The following is a 19703-nucleotide window of genomic DNA, read 5'->3' as shown; positions in this document are numbered from 1 at the left end:
TTTTTGCCCATAACCAAACACAGGGATCAGTTATTATGAAGTGGCACTGAGTTTCATCACTCAAGAGCTAACAATCACCTTGTTTAAGAAAATGAGTCTTAAAGAAAAAAAGCATCAAGAAAGGGCACAGTGAAGCACATGTTGATAATGCACCAGTATGCAGTTTGCTGTGTTGCTTTATTGGTTGCATGCCTAAAAGCTGGATGCTAAATCCTAAAAAGCCACTGGCTGCAATCTGTTAGACAAAGTACTGCATAGCAGCTGGGTTTTAATTTTTCAAGATATTATGGCAAAATAGGTCCCCAGAAACGAGGGAAAAGAGGATGGACTGCCAACAACCACAGCTGGAGAAATGCCTTCCTTAGCCCTGCCTTTTAATGGTAGAAGCCTGCATTTTTTTCTACTTTTCAGTTTCTCTTGGCACCTCCTTTAGCTTGCCCCTTGTCTCATGTGGATGCACTAAATGGCCTGGAGGCCCCTCGGAGCAGAGAGCTGGGCAGGGTATTCAGGGTAATACCACCCCATACCTTAGGGAGACCAGCACAGGAGCACATTATCCACAGTCCTCACTCCCTGTCTGAGAGCCAACAGGGCTTCAGCAATGAGACACTGCCTTACAAATACTGGCAGCTTTCCCTGTGACCATTGCCAGTGCATGGATAAACAGAGCTGATGGGACAGGAGCCTGCTGCAGATGTGGCTTCACAGCTGTGTGTGTCTGTGGTGTCTCTTTCAGTTCAGAGGCCTGTCATTCATCCTCTTTCCAGTCCAAGTAATATGTTCTGCGTCACCAGCCTGGATCCAGATACCCTTCCCACTGTTGCTACACTCCTCATGGATGTCATGTTTTACTCCAATGGGTAGGTCCTGCAGGGAGATGGGCTTCCAGGAGAGGTGTGCCCAGTGTCTGCAGGCACAGACCCCACGGCTCCTCTGGAGCACCCGGGGATCTGCTGTGGCCTTGTGCTGCTCCAGTGCTCTGCACTGAGGGAGGGAGGTTTCACAGGCTCAAGGGGGTTGTCCTGACAGGTGGAAGCCAAACAGGTGATTGAGGGTGCCCAAAAACATCTGCTGGCTTTGGAAAGCTGAGCTTTTTCAGAGTGAAGGTAAGAGCAGCCATGTGGTCAGTGTGCTGCATATCTACACAGAGATGGAGCATGTACAGGTGGCTGGATTGCTGCCCCTTGGTCCCTGTGGCTCCTGGCTCACAGCCTCTTGTGAGGGGACCTTGAGGCAGGGATGGAGAGTTTTGTCAGTTGTGGGGACTGGATAGTTTTCCACCTGCAAATTAAAAAAATCAAATTAGTATAATACAAGAGGACTCAGTGTCACTTCCCTAGGTCAATGTAAGAACATTTCTGGTTTCACTTGGTATATGTGCTTTAAAAACCCTTTCTTGTGCTCTCCCAGCTGCAGTTAATGTAGTTCTCTTCTGTTTCTTCAGAGTAAAGGACTCAGTGGTGGGCAACGAAGACTCTGGACACATTCGCTTTTTCTCCTTTTCTCTCATTGAGGGTTACATCTCCCTGGTCATGGATGTCCAGACACAGCAGAGGTGAGCTTTGGTCTTAGAGTAACCTGTACCTCAAAAAAAAGGGATGTTCTGAAAGGAGCAGGAAGCAGCTTAGACTCCTCCGTGTTAAGTATTTGGACTGTCTTTGTATGGGTGTCATGGGCCTGTACACGCTGTCACTTTTCTGAGTAAAATCTGCCATTTTAGTTTCAGTGTCTAAATTTGGGACTGGTCTGTCCAAGCCCTCAGTGAAATCACAAATCAATGTGATGTAGGGTTATCTCACTTTCAAAAGAGGAATACTGGAACAAAGTGATTTTGGCATTTTTATTCTGTTGTTCATCAGCTGTGCTTCTAAGAGCAAAAGCCAAAAGGAAAACCTGGTGTAGGTGTTTGGAGTTTTCCTGCTAAAGGCCAAAATCAGGGTGGGGATATCAGTGATGGGGTCCTCGTGCTTTGCTTTTGGACACGGATGGGCTTGGTGGAGGGTCTTGTTATGATGATGATGTCCCAAGTCACCACTGTGCAGCAGGAGCCCGTGACTTGTTTGTCTAGCAAGGAAGGAGTGAACTGGTGAGCAGTCAGCCTCTGTGTGTGTGTCTGTGCTTCTGCAGCTGTGCAGCAGGGGAGGCTCTGAGGGCTGGAGCCTAGAGGGATGCTGTACTCAGCAGTGCTTAGATTTGCTTTTGACATACAGTGAGGTTTGGCTTTGGTTCTTGGGGGCAAGTCCCCTGCCCCAGGGACTTGTTTTTCAAATTAGTAAATTGCCCTCTTGAAAATTTCTTTGACCTTATTGGAGTAAACCTTTGTGTATCTTAAGAGGAGCTGGAGGGCTGGAGGTGTGGGAAATATGGGGGGCAATTCTTCTCTCACAGGCTGCCTGCTTGACCTTGGGCATCTCTCTTAGCCTCCAGTGTCCTTTCACCTGCTAAGAAATAGAGACCTCTGCAGTGGTGCCAGGGGTCTCCCAGGATGGTATGGAAAAAAGCACTGATGGTGTTCAGACACAAAACCAGTGGTTACCATTCACATTCCTGGGAGCAGGTATGGAAATATATTCCATCCCAAGGTGTTTCCAAATGCAGCTCAAATCAAACCTTCACAGTCTCAACATTTGTAAAGCTGGGACACAGCCTGTTGCTTAGAATTTTTTCCTGTGCCTCTCTGGGTACCTATGCCCACCTCCAGCAGCAGATGCTGATTTTCCATAGGATACCTGGAGGGCCAGGCAGGTGCATCTACCCCACCTGCCTTGAGTTTTCCCAGTTTGCCCAAGCTACTGCCCCGTTATTGCTGGCTTCAAACACTCAAGGATGCAGGAAGAGCAGATCCCCCACAGACAGAATCTGATGCACTGCTGTGTTTTAATTGTTTTTTTTTTTTTTTACAGATTTCCTAATAATTTGTTGTTTACAAGTGCATCTGGCGAGCTCTGGAAGATGGTGCGGATTGGTGGGCAGCCTCTTGGCTTTGGTAAGTAACATTTGGAGGATCAGTTGGTGTGCAGGCAGTCAGTGACCTCAGGGCCTTCAAGGGGTATGGAAAAATCCATCTGAGGCTGATACTTTTTAAGAGCCAGCAGCTTAACATGACTTTGTGAGCTCAGATTTTCAAATAAAAGCCTGAATGCTATTAAGTTTGATTTCTGAATATACTGAAAGTGCTACATGCTCAACAGTTCCAGCTCCATTGCATTCCTCTGCTGGACTTTGGAGGTGGCTACAGCTGGGGTTCTGGTTAAAAAGAAAAACTGGGCTAAAAGCTGGCATGGAAATTCATTGTAGATTACTGAAATCAGTAGTCAGAAAGCACTGTCATACTCCAGTGCAGTGCTTGGGTAATTCTGTGATTCTGGTAGACATTTTATAGATTTATAGCAGTCCAAGTGGAAGTCTTGTTCACAGATGTGTTTCACATTCAGTCCTGCACATGTTCTCTGTACTCAAAAGAATATTGGTCCTAAGTAGCACAGAACAAGTGCTTCATGTCTGCAGGAGTGTTCTTATTATTTCTATGTCCCCTGCAATTTTAAGGGTCTGATCTGAATACCGCAACAAAACCTTGATCTTCAGGAGATGCAATGGCTCCTTCCTGTGGGCTCTGAACCAGTTACAAAATACAAGCTTCAAGAATATTTCTGAAAAACATTGGGCCAATTTTTGTATTTAATTGCAACTTCTACATTAGACCACCAAAAGGAGCAAGAAGGAAATCTTCGTGTACCTTCTCTTTACACATCTTTGAGGCAAAGATGTAGAAATGGTCTGATATGTCATTGCATATGTCACTGCATCACATCAGGACATCGACCTGGCCCCTAAATATCTGATGTTTAAATATGTTAATTTAAAATCAAGTTCAAATGTTGAATTTGAATCAGTGATCACAGCATATCATTGATCTGCAACAAACAAGACAGATGAACCATTGAAATTTCATTTAAAGCCCAGAAAGCCAAGCAAATAGCCCACATGGCCAATTGAATCCCGGGCTGCATCCAAGGGATCATGGTCAGCAGGTTGAAGGAGGTGATTCTGCTTTTCTGCTGTGCTCTTGTGAGAGCCCAGCTGGAGCCCTGCACACAGTTCTGTGTCCCCAGTATGAGAAGTGCATGCAAATGGTGGAGCAAGTCCAGAGGGGGTCATGAAGCTGATGACAGGACTGGAGCACCTCCCCTGTGGAGGCAGGCTGAGAGAGCTGGGGCTGTTCAGCCTGGAGAAGAGAAGGTTGTGTGGAGAGCTCACAGCACCTGTCAGGTCTGAACGGGCTACAGGGCAGCCAGAGAGGGACTTTGCATCAGGAGCTGGAGTGACAGACCAGGGGGAATGGGTACTAAGTAAAAGAGGGGAAATTTAGATCAGCTATTAGGAAGAAATTCTTCCCTGTGAGGGTGCTGAGACTGTGGCCCAGGTTGCCCAGGGAGGCTGTGGATGTCCCAGCCCTGACAGTGTTCAGAGCTAGGCTGGATATGGCTTGGAGCACCCTGATCTAGTGGGAGGTGTTCTGGCCCATGGCATAGGGGTTGGGATCAGAGGATCTTTAAGGTCCACTTTAACCCCTTAACATTTGATGATGATTCTGTGGTGAAATTGGTATGAAATCCTGTTTCAGGGGCTGTGGTGGGCTGCAGCCTAGGAACCATGTGTCCGGGCTGACTAATGGGTCAGCACCTCCTCTGAAAGAGTTGCAGAGCCAAGCGTTCAATAATAGAAAAAAATGGATGTTAAGGATGTATGGGTCTGGACTTTGGACATCTTTCTTCTTGGACATCATTCAGGGCATTTCTTTAGACCTCTAAATCATTCCAGTTCTAATGGTTTTATGCCTTTGGAGAATGTGTGTTTCCCTGTAGCAAAAAGAAAGTAGTAAAACTAAATGTGCAATGTATTGTTGTGGCCCAAAACCTTCATTCTGTGAGAAAGAATACATTTTATTCCTTCTGATTGGAGTTTGTGACGACAAACTTCTCCATATGTAGGCATGGAGCTGGTGAGCTCTGAGACTTCTGCAAGCCCTCCAGACAGTGTTTGATTTTTTATCTCCCCACAGATGAATGTGGAATTGTCGCTCAGATTTCTGAGCCTTTGGCCGCGGCCGACATCCCAGCCTACTACATCAGTACTTTTAAGTTTGATCACGCCTTGGTGAGTACAAATACAGCTTCTTTGGTGTAGGGGAGATCTTTTCCTTAGGAAAAAACTCATTATGAGAATGTCACTTCTCATCCAGATAGCTCACTGGAGTGCCTTGGCTCCAGTGTAGCCCAGCAAACTCCTGTCCTCAGCCTCCTGGCTGTCAGTGCCCTGGGTGAGAGGCTCCTGAACCAAGCCTGGCCCTACCCAAAGCACAGCTGTGTTAGTGAGTGTTGTTCTCAAAAGAGGCTGGTCTCAGTCCTTAAAGACCTGCAGCAGTGGAGACCTCACAACCTCCCTGAGCAGCTTCTTCCACTGCATCTGTATCTTCTTTTTAGAAACAGCCACAAACCTTTCCATTTGCCTCCAAAAATAGTTGCAGGCTCCAGACTCTCAGGCAGGTGCTGTGACAACCCACCCCTAAGGGGAAGATGCTTCCTTAGGTGCTTCCTTCCCCTTAAGGGTGGGTCATCACAGGTGCCTTTGTGTGTTGGGAACTTTTTGGACAGTCTACCAGTAGCTGACCCCTGCCTTCATCTCTTGGAGTCTGCATTGTCCTAACCTTTGCTTTCTGAGACTCTATTAGCTCTGCTGTCCCTGCATCTTCCTATTTTTTGATAAACAAGCAATAATTGCCAGCACAGCAAGAGAAGGTGATTTTGGAGCAGATAAGGTTGTTCCCATGTTTGCTTTCATGAGTGCCCATAAGCAGTTGCAGCACAATCATCAACACGAGAGTCTTGCCATCCTTGGAGAGTTCTCTTCGTTTTCTATACTGATGGTTATTTTACTTTCTAGGCCTGCCTCTGCTCTTCCTTTGTGAAGAAGACACTCTTAAAAATGAGGAATCCCCCTAAAAAGGGAAAATGCTGTGCCTGTAGCCACAAATGGAATGGCATTTGTCTTGGAACCCATTTCCCTGGTCCTGAAGGAGGGAGTCAACTGCTTTATGCTATTATTTTTTTTCTTAAATGTGCCCTTTATTGCATTATACCTCTCTTTCCATCACTTGCAAATTCACTGTTCAGGTCCTACTTTTAACCTGTAAAAGCTCTAGTGAGATCAAAGCAGGTTTGGGGTGTTTTTTAATTACTTTGTTTTTTCACGGTTGGTGTGAACCATTCACAGCTGATAGGTCATGTGTGTAAAGAGTAAAAGTAAATATTTTTTCAGATAGCAAAGGTCAAAGTGTTATATATGTTTGTCTCATTTTTTTTTTATATTAACTGTGCTGATAAGATAAGCTAATAAAACACCATTTAAAAATCAATACTGTTAGCTTTGCCTCACATTTCTGCCCATTGTGTGGCCCCAGGTGTGCACTTTTGTGGAAAGCAGAAGGTGCAGAGTGCTTCTACATGTCAAGCCATATCTTGGAGAGCTCAGCCCTATCAGTTAAAATAGATATGTAGCTGGAAATTTAGCCATATAATTGCCATGACTCTGCAGGCAGCTCCACCTTCTCAGAGTGCCTCATCCTGCAGGCCCCACAGATCCTGCCTCTGAGCAGCTGGCTCATGCAGTTCTGCAGGTCTTCCTTACTCAGAGCAGTATTTCACTGTTTTTCTTGGCTACTTACCATTTTCTTTATGTCTTGTTTTAAAAGCCTTTTCACCTAGACAGTGCTGTTCTGGTTATCAAACCCTTCCACCCTTTGGAAGGTGCAGTTTTTGCCTGGCTTTGCTCTGGGTGGGCTGGATGCTTGTTGGCTCTAGGGTGGTTTCGTTGGCCAAGACCCTGACCTAGATTTTGTCATGTTTTCCCTAACTTTGCTACCCAGATACCTTGACTTCTAGTGACATTTCTCAGGGGCTAAGTGTATCTTGAACCCCTAAATTCTCTCTTTCTTTAGTTAAGGTAATTCAGTACCTGTTATCAACAATTTAGAGTACTGTATAAAAACCTGTTGTTCCTTTCATCTGATCTTTTTTTCTCCTGTGCATCTTAAGGTGGCTTTTGTTGCTTGATTTTTATTTGACCTGGGTGTAATACTCAGGTGTTCCTGCCATGTTGTAGCTGGAGATGTTTGCCCTGGTAATCAGGACTTGTGCTTGAGACAAAATCCCTTTGGGAGACAGTGTTGAGATGGGAACCTCCAGGTCCTTGGCATCTCCCCTGGGTGATGTAGGGTTGGGCTGGAGAGAGTCATGGTTACCAGCTGGGTCCAGAGAGAGCAAGGAAGAAGAGTTGCCTTTCCAGGTACTCTGCTCTTGCTGCCTCATGTTCACAGGTGTCTTGCTCAGCATTTTGCTTCTGAAGAGGCTGGAGCTGTGTCTGGGATGGAATTTGGAGCTTTGCTTCTTCCTTCATGGTCAGCGCTTTGATCTGCACACTACCTGAGAAGTGAACACGGTGCACCAGCTGCCCTGGGACAAGGGGCATTTCCAAGGGGCAGGGAGGGGGAGGACTCCTCCACTGGTGTCAAACCAGGATGGGTCCTACAAATCAAAACTGTTTGCACATCTGTCCTGGAGAAAACCCTGCCAAAACATTTGTGGGCTGATTTCTGTGCCGTTTTGGAGAGAATGAAGGACCATTGTGTTTCATGGAGGAGATGGGTCTGTGCAGCTCAAAGCCAGCAGGCCAGAGCTGGCAGTGCTGCTTCCTCCTGCTTCTGTCCAGTGCTGATGAAGCATACATCATACATGAAGAGACCACACCACTGAGCATTGCTGGGGCTGACTAGAGGAGTGGGGTTTCAAAAATTGACTCCTACGGCTTTTCTTGTTATCTTATGTAGAGGAAAAGAATCAAACAGCTTCTTCCACTGCAGTGTTCAGTGTACTGAGAAAAATTATGAAGGGGAGGCAGTGGAGAGTCCTGTCTCAAACTCCTGTTCCCTATGGTGGAGGCATCCTGGAGTTCTCCTTCTAAAGCAGAAGAGTTTGCTGGAGGCTTGTTTTAAGGTTATTTTCTTCCTTTCCAAAGGACTTTTGTTCACACATCATCAGAGTTGACTGCTGTTATTATTCCATCTTCCTATTGGAAAATTGAACATTTTTCTTGTTATTTCTCATGGGATTTTTCCTCAGTTTAATTAAAAGTCTTACAGAACAACCAGTTGTATTTCCACTGTCTGAGCTCTTGAGAGTGTCCAGTGAATTCAGGTATTGTACTCTTGGCCTTAAATACCTTGTAGAGGAGACAGTTCCTTCTTCAGTTTACTTCACATGAATTATTTTGACTTCTTGCAGCAACTTACAGACAATTTTTTCCCTCAGTCCTCTTTCCACTCTTCAAGAGCTGCCAGTGTCTTGGAGTTTATGTAGAGGTCAGATGTACTTTTTCTGCCAGATGTAACTTTACTTTTGATGTCCTTTTCTGCCAATGACAGTCACTGAGATTTTTTGCATCTTCTGTTACAAGAGGTTTTTCTTGCAGTAAGCTTGAAAAGACACCCATGAATAATAGGGACTTCTATTGTTAAGTCTCCTCACAAGACTGGATAAGAAAGCCCAGATGTATGCATCACAGACTGGTAGCTCTCTTCCTCTTTAGATGGGTGTGTTGTCCTGTCACCCACCACGGTCTTCCCCTCCACACTTACAGGTTCCAAACCTGGAGGGTGGCCCTGAGAGCCTCATGGAGCCCTTAGGCAGCCACATAAATCCATCAGCACAGACACCTTGTATGAGTGAGCTCCTGGCATGCAAGTGCTTTACCAGCAATAGGAAGGGAAAGGAGGGGAGAGGAAGAGGAGAGAGAAAGAGAAACCCCAACACAGTTGGCTCCCCACCAGCACCCATCATTCCACAACAAACCATCTGCATCTGGCTTACAGTGTTTGCTCTGGGGGTACCATGGGTGAACAGGGGTGTCCTTGTACATGGAGCCCTTTCTCAGTGAACTTCTGGTGTAAGCAAAAAGCAGCAAAGTGTCTGACTCCTTGGGACTGCTCTGGCTTCGTCTCCTTCCTCTCTATTCCTTGTCATCCCTTTTCCTGGAACATGACCTTTCTTTTTGTTTTCTTGCAGGTACCTGAAGAAAATATAAATGGTGTGGTCAATGCACTCCAAGTCAGTCAAGCTGAAAAACATTAGAAATCTTCTGAGCTGGTTCCAGATGCTTTTTATTATCCTAATAATAATAATAATTATTATTATTATTATTCTTTTTTTCTCACAGTATTTCTTGAAAAATCTGATTACAGAGAGTGACATGAAAAGAGACTGTGGAAAGTTGAGCAGAAATGGCTCCAATAAGCCTTTGTTACTATTATTATTATTATTATTATTATTATTATTATTATTATTATTATTGTTATTTTATTAAATTTATGAATGAGGGGCAGGAGGAAGGGTTTCCTATGGTTTCCTGATGCTCAGCTCTGCAGTGAAGTGTACCCTGGCTGTGCTATCAGTGTGGAAGGAGCTGCCCAGGGACACCCCTTGGCAGCAGGGATGGCTGTGGGCACACTGCCAGGAGCAGTGGGATGGGCCAAGAGCAGATGGACAAGCCACTGGCTCAGAGAGCCCTGAAAACCAGAAAGAAAATGAAATCTGGAACTAAACAGAAAAGACATGGCATTGTACTGGTTTGTCTCCTGACATCAGACTTCCTGAGGGCTGTCCATCACTGCCTTTGTTGAGTGAGGATGCTATGGGGGCCTGTTTCCCCTGACAGAACAGGTTGGTGATGGAAAAGGGGAAAATATCCAGTTGTTGGACAGTTCCCCTTTTTCTTTCTCCCTGCAGTCAAAGGCTGGCTGCTCTGAGAAAGCCTGGGCACGGGGAGCTCAGCTCTGGCCAGCTCCTGGCAGGTGGTGTCACCCAGACTTGAGTCTGCATTGAAGCTTGTCTGGTTTTGGTCAATTTTTTCCAGTTACTTTCTCATTACTTCCATTATTCTCCTGCCATATCCCCTGCTCCAGGACAGCTGTTGTCCCCTTATCCCATATCAGAGCCTTCCCCCAGCCCTTGTTCCCCAGGGCCAGCAAGAGGAGGAAGCCTCTTTTCTCCTGTCCCCTCAGGCTTTTTCCCATCCAGTGTGCACGCACGGGGAAATAAAGGATTGCCCAGGGTCCCTGGGTAGCTGCTCTTGCACATCCCAGGCCACCTTGGCCAAGAACCACAGCAGGTTGCCCCTGCCAGGGCCAGGAGGGTGCCTGAATCTTGTGGGGACCCTCCTGTGGTTTTTCATCAGCTCCTTCATCACACAGGTGGAAATTGCTGCTGATTATGGAAAGTAGAATGGTGCTGAAAATGCCTAAAACCTGCTAGTATCTGGTCCTGTCACAGGAAGATGATGGGGCTTTTCTCATGGGGCAGAGGTAGTGTGTTTTCTTCTGGCTTGTACCACAGCTGAGGGCCAGCAGGAGCCAGGCATCAAGGCCCATAGTGGCACCTGTGGCCAGGCTGTGCCCATGGCCACTGCCAGCAGTGTGGAGGACAGCAGAGCCCAGTGCTGGGAGAGAAGTGTTACCCAAAATGTGGGTGCCAGCAGTCTGCCCCACATGTGACCATGCAGCAAGGGGTGGTAAAAGGAGAACCTGTCTGCAGAGGACCTTGCTTTTGTGATTACCAGCCCCAGCATATCTTTCATTTCTTAACTTCTTCCACTTCAGTCTTGACATAAATTGCAGATCTGCCTTTTCCCGAGGGCTTTCCAGCCATGCTTCAGAGACAGCCTCTGGCAGGATTTTCCTGAGGCTGTGCCATATACAGCTGTGAGCCAGGGTTTTGCATTAATCTGGAGGCAGTAACCTGGGAACATGCCTGGGCATGGTTTGTACTGGTGTGTGGGACATGCAAACACACACACACAGACACAGCTGGTTGATTAGTTCTGCATTCACAGTCCTGGAGGCTCGAGCAGTTATGGTTTCTGCTGCTGCTGGATTCAAACACAGAGTTTCAAATCTGATTTTTCACCAGTGGGATGTTATGTGGCATCTAGATAAGGAGTCAGAGCATCCATGGGACAAAGCATGGGTGACTTTGCTTGGTTGGCCCTACTGGAGCTAAAGCATCCCTGCTGAGGAACACTTGAGGCACATGTTCAGTGCTTTACCAAACAGGATGAATTGCTGTTCCTTTACATGGGTTTTCAGAATTGTCCCATGATATGTTTATATTCACTCCAGATTTCTGGACTAAAGGTTTATTCTAGATGTGGCACTGTGCATCTCTGGATGTTTGTTTGGAAAGGTGCTTTGGCCTCCTGCTGCAAGGACGCAGGCTGCACAGAGCAGTGTTGAAAGCATTTGGAGATGTTTGCTGTGACTCTGCTCAGAGCTGCGGGCCCTGAGCTGGGCTGGCGTGAGCAGCCAGGGCGGTGGGAGCTTTGCACCCCATAGATTGTCAGAGGGTGACTCCTTGGCATGGCAGATTGCTGGCATGCCTGGGGGACAGGGGCTGTGGGTTGCTGTACAGCTACTGAGTTGCCAACCAGGGTCTCTGGTCAGCTGAGCTGAGCCTGAGCTTTTGCTGTGTGCATGGATGGTGCCACCATGGCAGAGCCATCAGGTCAGGGTCTTCTTTTTGCTCTGGGGTTTTGTCAGCCTTTGGGAAATGCCACTTTCAGCATCAGAGAGTACCATGTGTTGCTGTGCATGTGCCAGTGCTGCTTCCAAAGGACCTCAACATGGACAGGAAGGAATTAATTTGAAACAAGCAACAACTTTACTGAGCCTTAAATGAAAGCAAAAAAAAAAATGGTATTAGTTTTCTAACATTGCACTCAGGCTATTTTAGAGGCTGAATTTCGTAATTTAACTTTTTTTTTTTTTTTCCCAAGGGAATCAGCCTTATATTTGCGAAATCTGTAGAAAGCTTTGTGGTATTTCAAACCTTCCAAAGGAAGGTTGATGTCCCAGCATGGGAAAGTTGGCCTGAAAAATTCACAGGATGTAAAATGCCACTGAGGGACTCTGACACTGTCACCATCTTTGCTTCACTTTTTTATTTCCTTTTATCATTTTGTCTTGACATCCAAGAAGATTGTTTCAGAGAACTTGATGCTTTCACTTTAGTATTCCCTTCATATGTTTTCTGGTGGGAACTGAGATACTCCAAATGTGGCCAGAATTGGTGGAACCTTTTCCCCACACCCAGTCTGAAGTCAGGATCAATGCAAGCTTGCACACTACTACTGCATGTGAGACCTACACTGCAGGAAGGGCTCTGCAGGAGCTTTGTTAAATATTTCCATAGTAATGATAATACCACACTATTAACACCACAGTGCTTAGTGAACCCAAAGTAGGGGGCTCTTAAAGCTGCTCCACACCTCCCACTCTTGGTACCCAGCCTTTGGGGTGGGGAAAAAGTTAAAGAGTCTTTTCCTTTTTTAAAATGCCTTATGATTATATGTCTGAGCATCCCTGGCATTATGCTGTTCAGTACTGTGTGGGTAAAGGAGGAACATGTCTCAGTGGGACACCCTTGGGCTGGCTGCCTGCATTACCTGCAGCTGCCAGTGCTGCCTCAGCATCCCTGCTCAGCTCTCTGGGCAGTTCCCCTGGCCATGGCTGCTGCTAATGAGGGGTTGGCTCAATGCTGCAGTGCCTTCTCTCCTCTCATGTCACAAAGATTCATGAAACAGCAAAATGCAAAAATGTTTCCAGCCCTGCAGAAAGGGGTAGGCAGGGGAGGAGAGCATGGCCCTCATGCACCCTCTGTCTTTCAGCAAAGCCTTTATTTCCTTAGAAGCCTCAACCTTTCCATGTTACATGTGTGTCATCAAATAGGGTTTTGTCTTTTTCCCTCAACCCAATTAGAATTTGATGACAAATTCCTTTCTGCTGAGCAAGTGTGTGCATGTATATACATCTTAAGTGTTTCCATAGAAATCCACAGTGTGTCTCTATTGCACACCTATAAATACCCATGTTTGTCTGTGGGGTTGCATCCTGTGCATGGTGTGGCCACTCAAGCAATACAGGTTTACATGTGGGTGTATGTGTGTATACTCTGGGCACACACTCTTGTGTGTGTATCTAGGTAGTGAGTACTGTATACACACATTTATTCACCATTATTTCAAGTAATGGGCAATATGAGTATTAGTTCCACACTTGCTTTTTCTCTACGTATGTTTAGTGAAGAGCAGCAGTGGAGTCAGCCTGCAGCAAAGCTGGGGCTCCTCTGCTTGCTGGGAGGAGCATTGAATTTCCCTCCCTGCTTTAGAAAATTCTGTTCCTCTCCAGTTAGGTGCCTCAAGCACAGAGACTGTAGGAAATTCCCTCCTTTTTCTTTCTGTACGTTTTAGTTGCTGCCCTAAATTCCCTCAGGCTGTAAGTAGGGCTGGTCCATTTGCACCGTGCCCAGACCCTGGCTGGGGGTTTGCAGTGGTGCTTCCAGCTCCTGCAGGCACAGAGCACTGCCTGCCTTCCCCCAGCAGGGCAGGAGCTCCTCCAGGTTTCCTGCAGCCAGGGCTTCAGGGTGGCCAGGGCTGGGCACCAGCGTTCCCTCTGAGCTGGTTCCTGGTGGCCTTCCCCAGTGTCTGCACAAGATTTCCTGGTGGATATGTCTGCCCAGGGCTCAGCAGGCAGTGGCAGCCCATGGCCAGTGTAGGGCTCTGGTATTTGTTTGGGAATTCACATTTGTTGGACTGTCAGGAGCTGAAACCAGTAGCTTATTTTTAAATAGATGGAAGTGTTGGAGGCTCTTTTCCTGTTAAAAGCAGAAGAGGCTGCTTGAACCCCATCACTGGAAATGTGTGGTCTTTGCACTCACCATTGGAGATTTCTGCTGACCAGGAGTGCTGTTAGGGTCCATGAAGGGAAACAGGAAATGTCCCATTTCCTTATTTCAGTTACACTTCTGTGAGGGAGGGTTGCTGCCTTGCCACTGACCTTTCAGCACTTTTGGAGGGGCAGTCTGAAAAATCATGAACTTCCATGCACCCTTGCACAGGTTTGTGCAGCCTTCAGTTTCTTTCCAGGCATTGAAGTCAGTTTGGAGTTTCTGCAGTGCTGTGATTTTAGATGCATGTATCAGCCTTTCACATGGGGAGGCCTTAATGGAAATATTTGGTTTTGCTGCAGCATAGAGATGGTGGCACCTGCGATGGGTGACACAAGTATTAAGACTCACTTAATGACAATGCCATTTATAAATACTGCTGCTTTGAAATGTGTTTTAAACTCCAAGTTCTCTGTTACAATTCCTGGGGCACAGGCTACTGGTCAAAGACAAATCAATTCTCCTCTCTCATGAACACCTCGTTGGTGTCAGGTCCTGCTTTGGGGTAGCACATGACACTGAGCAGGGATTTACTTTTTAAGACTTGCCATGCAGAGTTGGGTGTGGGGACTTTTAGGTTTTGCTGGGATGTCCTAATGGCTCTAGCTAATCAAAGCATCCAACAGAAGTGTATCAGGTTTTATTTTTCTGAAGCATGATGTTTTGTCCTGCCAGCACTGGAAGGAAATAAGGCAGTACAGCAGAAGGGAGTGTGTGGCAGAGAAGGCTGCTCAGGCTCCAGCATAGCTCCTTGAGCACCCAGTTGTTTCCCTGGTGCTCTTGATGCTTTCAGGAATGTGTAGACCCCTGAGAGAGGCAAGGCAGGGAGCAGTTCTGCTTAAAGCTCTGACATTGCATTGCATTTGCAGGATTTGCTGTCTTCAGGCATGAGCTCCTGACACACTCCCCTGCCAGCTGCCCCAGAAGTCTCACAGTGTGTCTGTGAGATGAGGGTTTAGCACTGTGACTCTGACATCCTGTGGAGGTTGTCTGGGACATTAAAGGCTGAATTGCATGTGCTTGATCAGAGCCTGGCTCTGAGAAGCAGTTTTCCATCTTTTCTCAGCTTTGCTATACAAGGCTTTGCTATACAATTCTTTTTCTTACCAAGGGGCCCCATCCCTGGTGTGAGCTGATGTTGCCCTGACTCCCTGGCTTCAGGCCATGCTGGCCTCTAGCAGCCGTGGGGTCAGCCCAGGCCTCTCTAGGGCTGACTTGGCATCGTCCCACACATCCATACTGTGGCAGTGCAGGGTCTGCAGAGATCCTTCTTAGTGACAGGTGTGGGAAGGGTAGGGGAAAAACAGGGATAGGTGGAGTGCTGAGTGATGCAAAAGAATTAATATGCTCATTTTTAGTTGTGCACATATAACTATATTGAAGTTCTGCTTGTTGTTGTGAACACCAAAGCACTTTCCTTCCTTTTGATTGCAACAGATCACCCCACCCTGCCCAGCCTCCATGCTCTGCCCAGTATCCCACAGGATGCATTTGTCCCAGGCACACCTTCCCAGTAAACCCCCAAAATATCTTCTGATGTCAGCTCTCCATTGAGGAAGGCTCCCAAGAATCAACATGTGTTTTGATGTAATGGTGGTATCAGGTTCTATGGCCAGAGGGGTTACTCCCATCCTTGTGGTTTTCCCCCCTCCATAAACCCACACAGCTGTTCAGGAGGACCAGCTTGTCCAAACTCCCTAAAGTAGAGGTCAGCAATGTGAAGAAGAGGTGCTGGGTCCTGTGTTGGCATAGTCAGTGTTCACTGAGCAAAAGTGTTCCCATCAGCACTGGGTAATTGGTATCTTCTGTTAATAAAAAGGGAGAAATTTTTTGTTTGGCCTCAGGCTGAGCATTTCAGGCTGCTAATTCCTGAAAGAAAGTGTCCCCCAGCAACGTTCAGTTATAGACAAGAAGTAATTTTCTGATGAGGATTTCTTCTCTCTCTGTTACTTTGTCTTTGTGGACATCTCCAGTAAGCAGCTTAAGGCATCTCACTTTTACCTGTTCCAGTCCTGCCTGCAAACATTGGATTGGATTAAACTTTTATTATCTGTAGGAGAGTAAAACCCAGTAATCCTTTGCCAAGTAGTATTTACACATTATAGCATACACTGGGTTGTGTTTACATTGGCTGAAATGTGCAAACCTGCCTCCAGATTTCCATACCTTCTCTCTGTGAATGCATCTGTCTGTCTGTCTGTCCCCTGCCATATGTCAGGGGCCAGCAATACCCTCAGGCATCCTGGCAGCACTGAACAGGTACAGAAACAGTCTGCACATCCTCAGCAAGGCTGTGGGACCTTCCCAGGTTCCCTGGAAGGGAAACACTTGACTGTGAAGATAAGCTTGAGTTACTCTGCTGTCCTTGGCTTCCTTTATTTAATCCTTATAGCGCAGCTGGGTTGAACTACCAGCTCCAGTTAGCAAAGGTGAAGCAAAGGAAGGGGTTCTGCAGTGTGAGATGTGCACTGGATGCTGATCAGCAAGCCCTGGCTGCAGCAGTAATAGCCTCTGCAGATGCTCTGGTGAGCACAGAGCAATGCACAGCCCCTGTTTGATGAAGGGGAAATGGATGAAGTATGTGTGTCAAAGTACATTCTCATTTTAGGGTATGAATTTTAGGGTTCTGTTCCTCTTTGGAACATATATAAGCCAAAATCCTTTCCTGGTCTCTCTAGACAGCACTGGTCATTTCAGGTTCAAAGCCTGGGAATGAATGTTACCTTGTTATTGCAGATTACATGGAATAGCTTCCCCCTGCTCCCTAATTCTCTTGCAGCCATGACCTGTGCTTCTGCATGCTTCAAGTTTGCAGAGGGCCTAGCCACAAGGGAACACAAACCCCTAGCATCTCCTCCCAGCTGAGAGTGCCTATGTTTTGCAGCCAAGGTGGGAGGGAGTGGCAGAGGGCTCGTAGCCACACACCTCCTCCCCTGCCTGCACAGTTCCAGTATGGCCACGGCCAGCCCAGCTCAGCACTGTCCCAGCTGTGTGGAGCAGGAGAGTTGCAAAACATGTTTAATGCTCTGGGCTTCCTTGGGGTTTTGATTTCCTGTATTTTTAGCTTTCTGCAAAATTCTGTAAATGAACTGTGTGTAGATTTTGGAGCAGACATAGACATAAATGCCCATCAGGCATCTGGCAGGACTGAAATTTTGAAATATGTTTGAGAGCAAAGCAGGAGCATGTAATTCCTCCTCTGTTCAGCTCTGTTCTCTGCCTGTACCATGGGAGAGTTGACCATGTCCCTCTCTAGGCAGACCCAGTGGTTTTACCGGGGTCCTCCCAACCCTAAAACATTATGCCAAAAATAGGGCTCCTTTCATCCTTCATTTCGGGGGAGCTGGTTGCTTCTTCCCTCCTTGTGTAGCTGTGGCAGAGGCAGCGTTTGTTGCACAGCACCTATGGGAAGATGCCATAGGAGGCTGCTGTTTAGAGTTCCCCTTCTCTGACTGTCTTTCTGCTTCTATTTCAGCATCCTGAGGATTTAAACCAGCTTTCTGCAGTTACAGTAATAAGCTTGAGAATTCCTACTGGCTCTTTTGTTACTTGAAAAACATTTTACAGGTACCAAATCCCCTGGTCCTTGTGGGAATGCTGCTTGAAGCACCCACTTGCCAGACTGGCTGACGTGAGCATTACTGCTCCTCTGGCCCCCAAAAGCTCTCCATTTGCCAGCTGAAATACTGAAGCAGCCCCAGGCCCAGGCTAGTAGGATGCTGCTCTGGGCCAGGTCACAGGGGAGGGACAGCCCTGGTAAACAGAGCTCCTTCATCCTCTTGTGTCCTTGCTGCCCACAAAGAGTCATTCCCATCAGCTGGAAGGGAATGCAAAGGGAACTTCCCTTCTGCTGAAGAAAAGCAATCCTCCTCTGTGGATTTGTGGTCAGTGGCAAAAGCAAGAGTGTTTGCCACGTGGGACGCTGAAGAAGGAGCCAGGGGTTCCTATATGTAGAGCAAAGGAGAAAGAATTCTGCAGCTTTTGTTGTGACTGTTTCTTGCAATTATTTCTAGTGCCAGCCTTGGGATGAGGTTGAATTTTTGAGATCACTGAAATTATTTAAAGAGCTGGTGGTGCTCTTACGACTGTGGGACATTGTCTGCGGGCAGGACCAGCCTGCACAGAGCACAGGACCCTTCCCACCAGGGCTCAGCCCTGGGGCATGGGACGTTCCCCTGCAGCAGTACATGTATAGATAGGCTATAGAACCAGGCCTGCTCTTGAAGAAATCCCAGAATTTTAACATTTCCTTCCTGGGAGCAAGCCTCTGTTTTTTTCTGGTGTTGTGTGTTGGTTGGTGCTGATGCTGGAGATTCAGAGTATGAAGAAGGTGGCTCTGCAGGAGGAGGAGCACCCCATTTCTCCTTCAACCATTAGGAATTGTCTGGTCCAGCTCAATGACTTCAGCCATTTCTTTAGCTGTATCACAGAATTAAAAATGAATCATGCCCTCATTCTCCCCCAAACCCCACCTACTGGGATCCCTGCCAGTCCCATGTGTCAGTGCTTCCTTCCTCTAGGTTTTTATTTGTTCTCCAGTTGTGAACTGCTCCAGTGATACCATGGCAGAAAATTCAGCATCCCAGAGCAGTCTTTTCTAGGTGCTTCTGGTTATGCTGGATCCAGGGCTGCTCTTGCCTCTCACCCAACATCCTCCTGCAACTGCTGCTAAAAATAATCCTGCCAATCCAATGGCTCTTGATAGTGGGAGTGTGAGAACTGCATCCAAGTGCCATTAGTGCCCAGATTAATGCCTGGAAATCCACAGGGTGGTGATTCTACCCTGCCAGGACTATCAGGGTTGTGTCCCCTGTCCCTGCTGGCTGTGGCTGGGCATTCTGTTATCCGTCCCCTGTGTGTGGGCTCCAGACTTGGCTTTGAGGCTTGTGAGACATGAAGTTGAGGAGCAGGGTATTCATTTTAGCACAGTGGCAGCCACATTTTCTGCCAGTGCATCCTCCTCCACACTGCCTCTGGAGCAGCTGGGGGTGGCACTGACAAGAGAGGGGACACTTGTCCTGCTGACCCAAGCACTGGGACAGCAGAAGAGGAGGCTGCCAGACAGTAACTCATAGTAGGATGCAGCTTCAGAAGCTGTTTCAGCTTTTGCAAGAGCCTGTCTCATTCTCTTATTGTTGACTCCTTCCATAACCCATTCTCCCCTTGTTTTCATTAGAATTAGAGGCTGGGTGATGACCACAATTTTCTTGACATGTTCACTTGCTCCCAGCACCGAGCCATGCCAGCAGGTCCTACTGCTGCTGGGATTTGGGTCTTGGTGCCCCAGTGCCCAGGGAACATCTGCAGCCCCAGCTTGCAGTGAATCTGTGGCTGCACAGCATGGCACTGGTTGTCTCCTGCTGTTTGGGCACCATGGGGCAGCCAGAAGGGGGAAGTTCTGGGGGAGCACTGCACAGAGGGAGGAGCCTCATTGTCCTCATCAGTGCTTAGTGCAGATTTTTAGTTTGGTTCCTCTGAGCTAAGCTTCAGTGAGCCAGAACCCTGCAGGGTCACAGAGTGGAGGGTTACAGCCCCATTGCACCACACAAGTTCAGGGCTTGTTACAAGGGGTGGGTCCTTAGAGCAACACCACTGCATTAGTGCAGGAACAAGTCTGAGCACTTAGCTTTCTCCTTTGTATGGGCTCCAAAGGAGCCCACATTCCCTCCAGATACCTACACAACACTAACCCAAATCTCTAGCAAGAGCAAAGATGCTCCTGGTGTAGAAGCTGCCCAGCTTGGATGAGGGTCTGTCTCTCATCCCTGGCCACTTAGAACAGCTGTGCTGGGCAGCCTGGGGAGGAAACACAAATCTTTAGGACTTTTTTATTTAATAAGTTATTTATATATCATTTGCTCTGTAAGTGAAATA

General features: G+C 47.2%; 1 protein-coding gene across 2 annotated transcripts in view; it reads left to right on the top strand.

Moving 5' to 3' along the window:
* The window catches only part of CASTOR2 (cytosolic arginine sensor for mTORC1 subunit 2), a 116490-nt gene extending 107299 nt beyond the window's left edge, over positions 1–9191 (top strand). For both annotated transcript variants that reach the window (XM_062506877.1, XM_062506878.1), the window contains 5 exons: positions 737–860; positions 1445–1555; positions 2904–2986; positions 5063–5157; positions 9120–9191. In XM_062506877.1, the coding sequence (XP_062362861.1) occupies positions 737–860; positions 1445–1555; positions 2904–2986; positions 5063–5157; positions 9120–9185 (479 nt within the window). In that variant the 3' untranslated portion in view covers positions 9186–9191. The remainder of the gene's footprint in view (positions 1–736; positions 861–1444; positions 1556–2903; positions 2987–5062; positions 5158–9119) is intronic.
* The last annotated feature ends 10512 nt before the right edge of the window (positions 9192–19703 follow it).

Source organism: Cinclus cinclus, chromosome 22, assembly GCF_963662255.1.
Source record: "Cinclus cinclus chromosome 22, bCinCin1.1, whole genome shotgun sequence".
Taxonomy (NCBI): Eukaryota; Metazoa; Chordata; class Aves; order Passeriformes; family Cinclidae; genus Cinclus; species Cinclus cinclus.
Note: the sequence above shows the minus strand (reverse complement) of the source record. Positions and strands in the feature narration are given on the sequence as shown.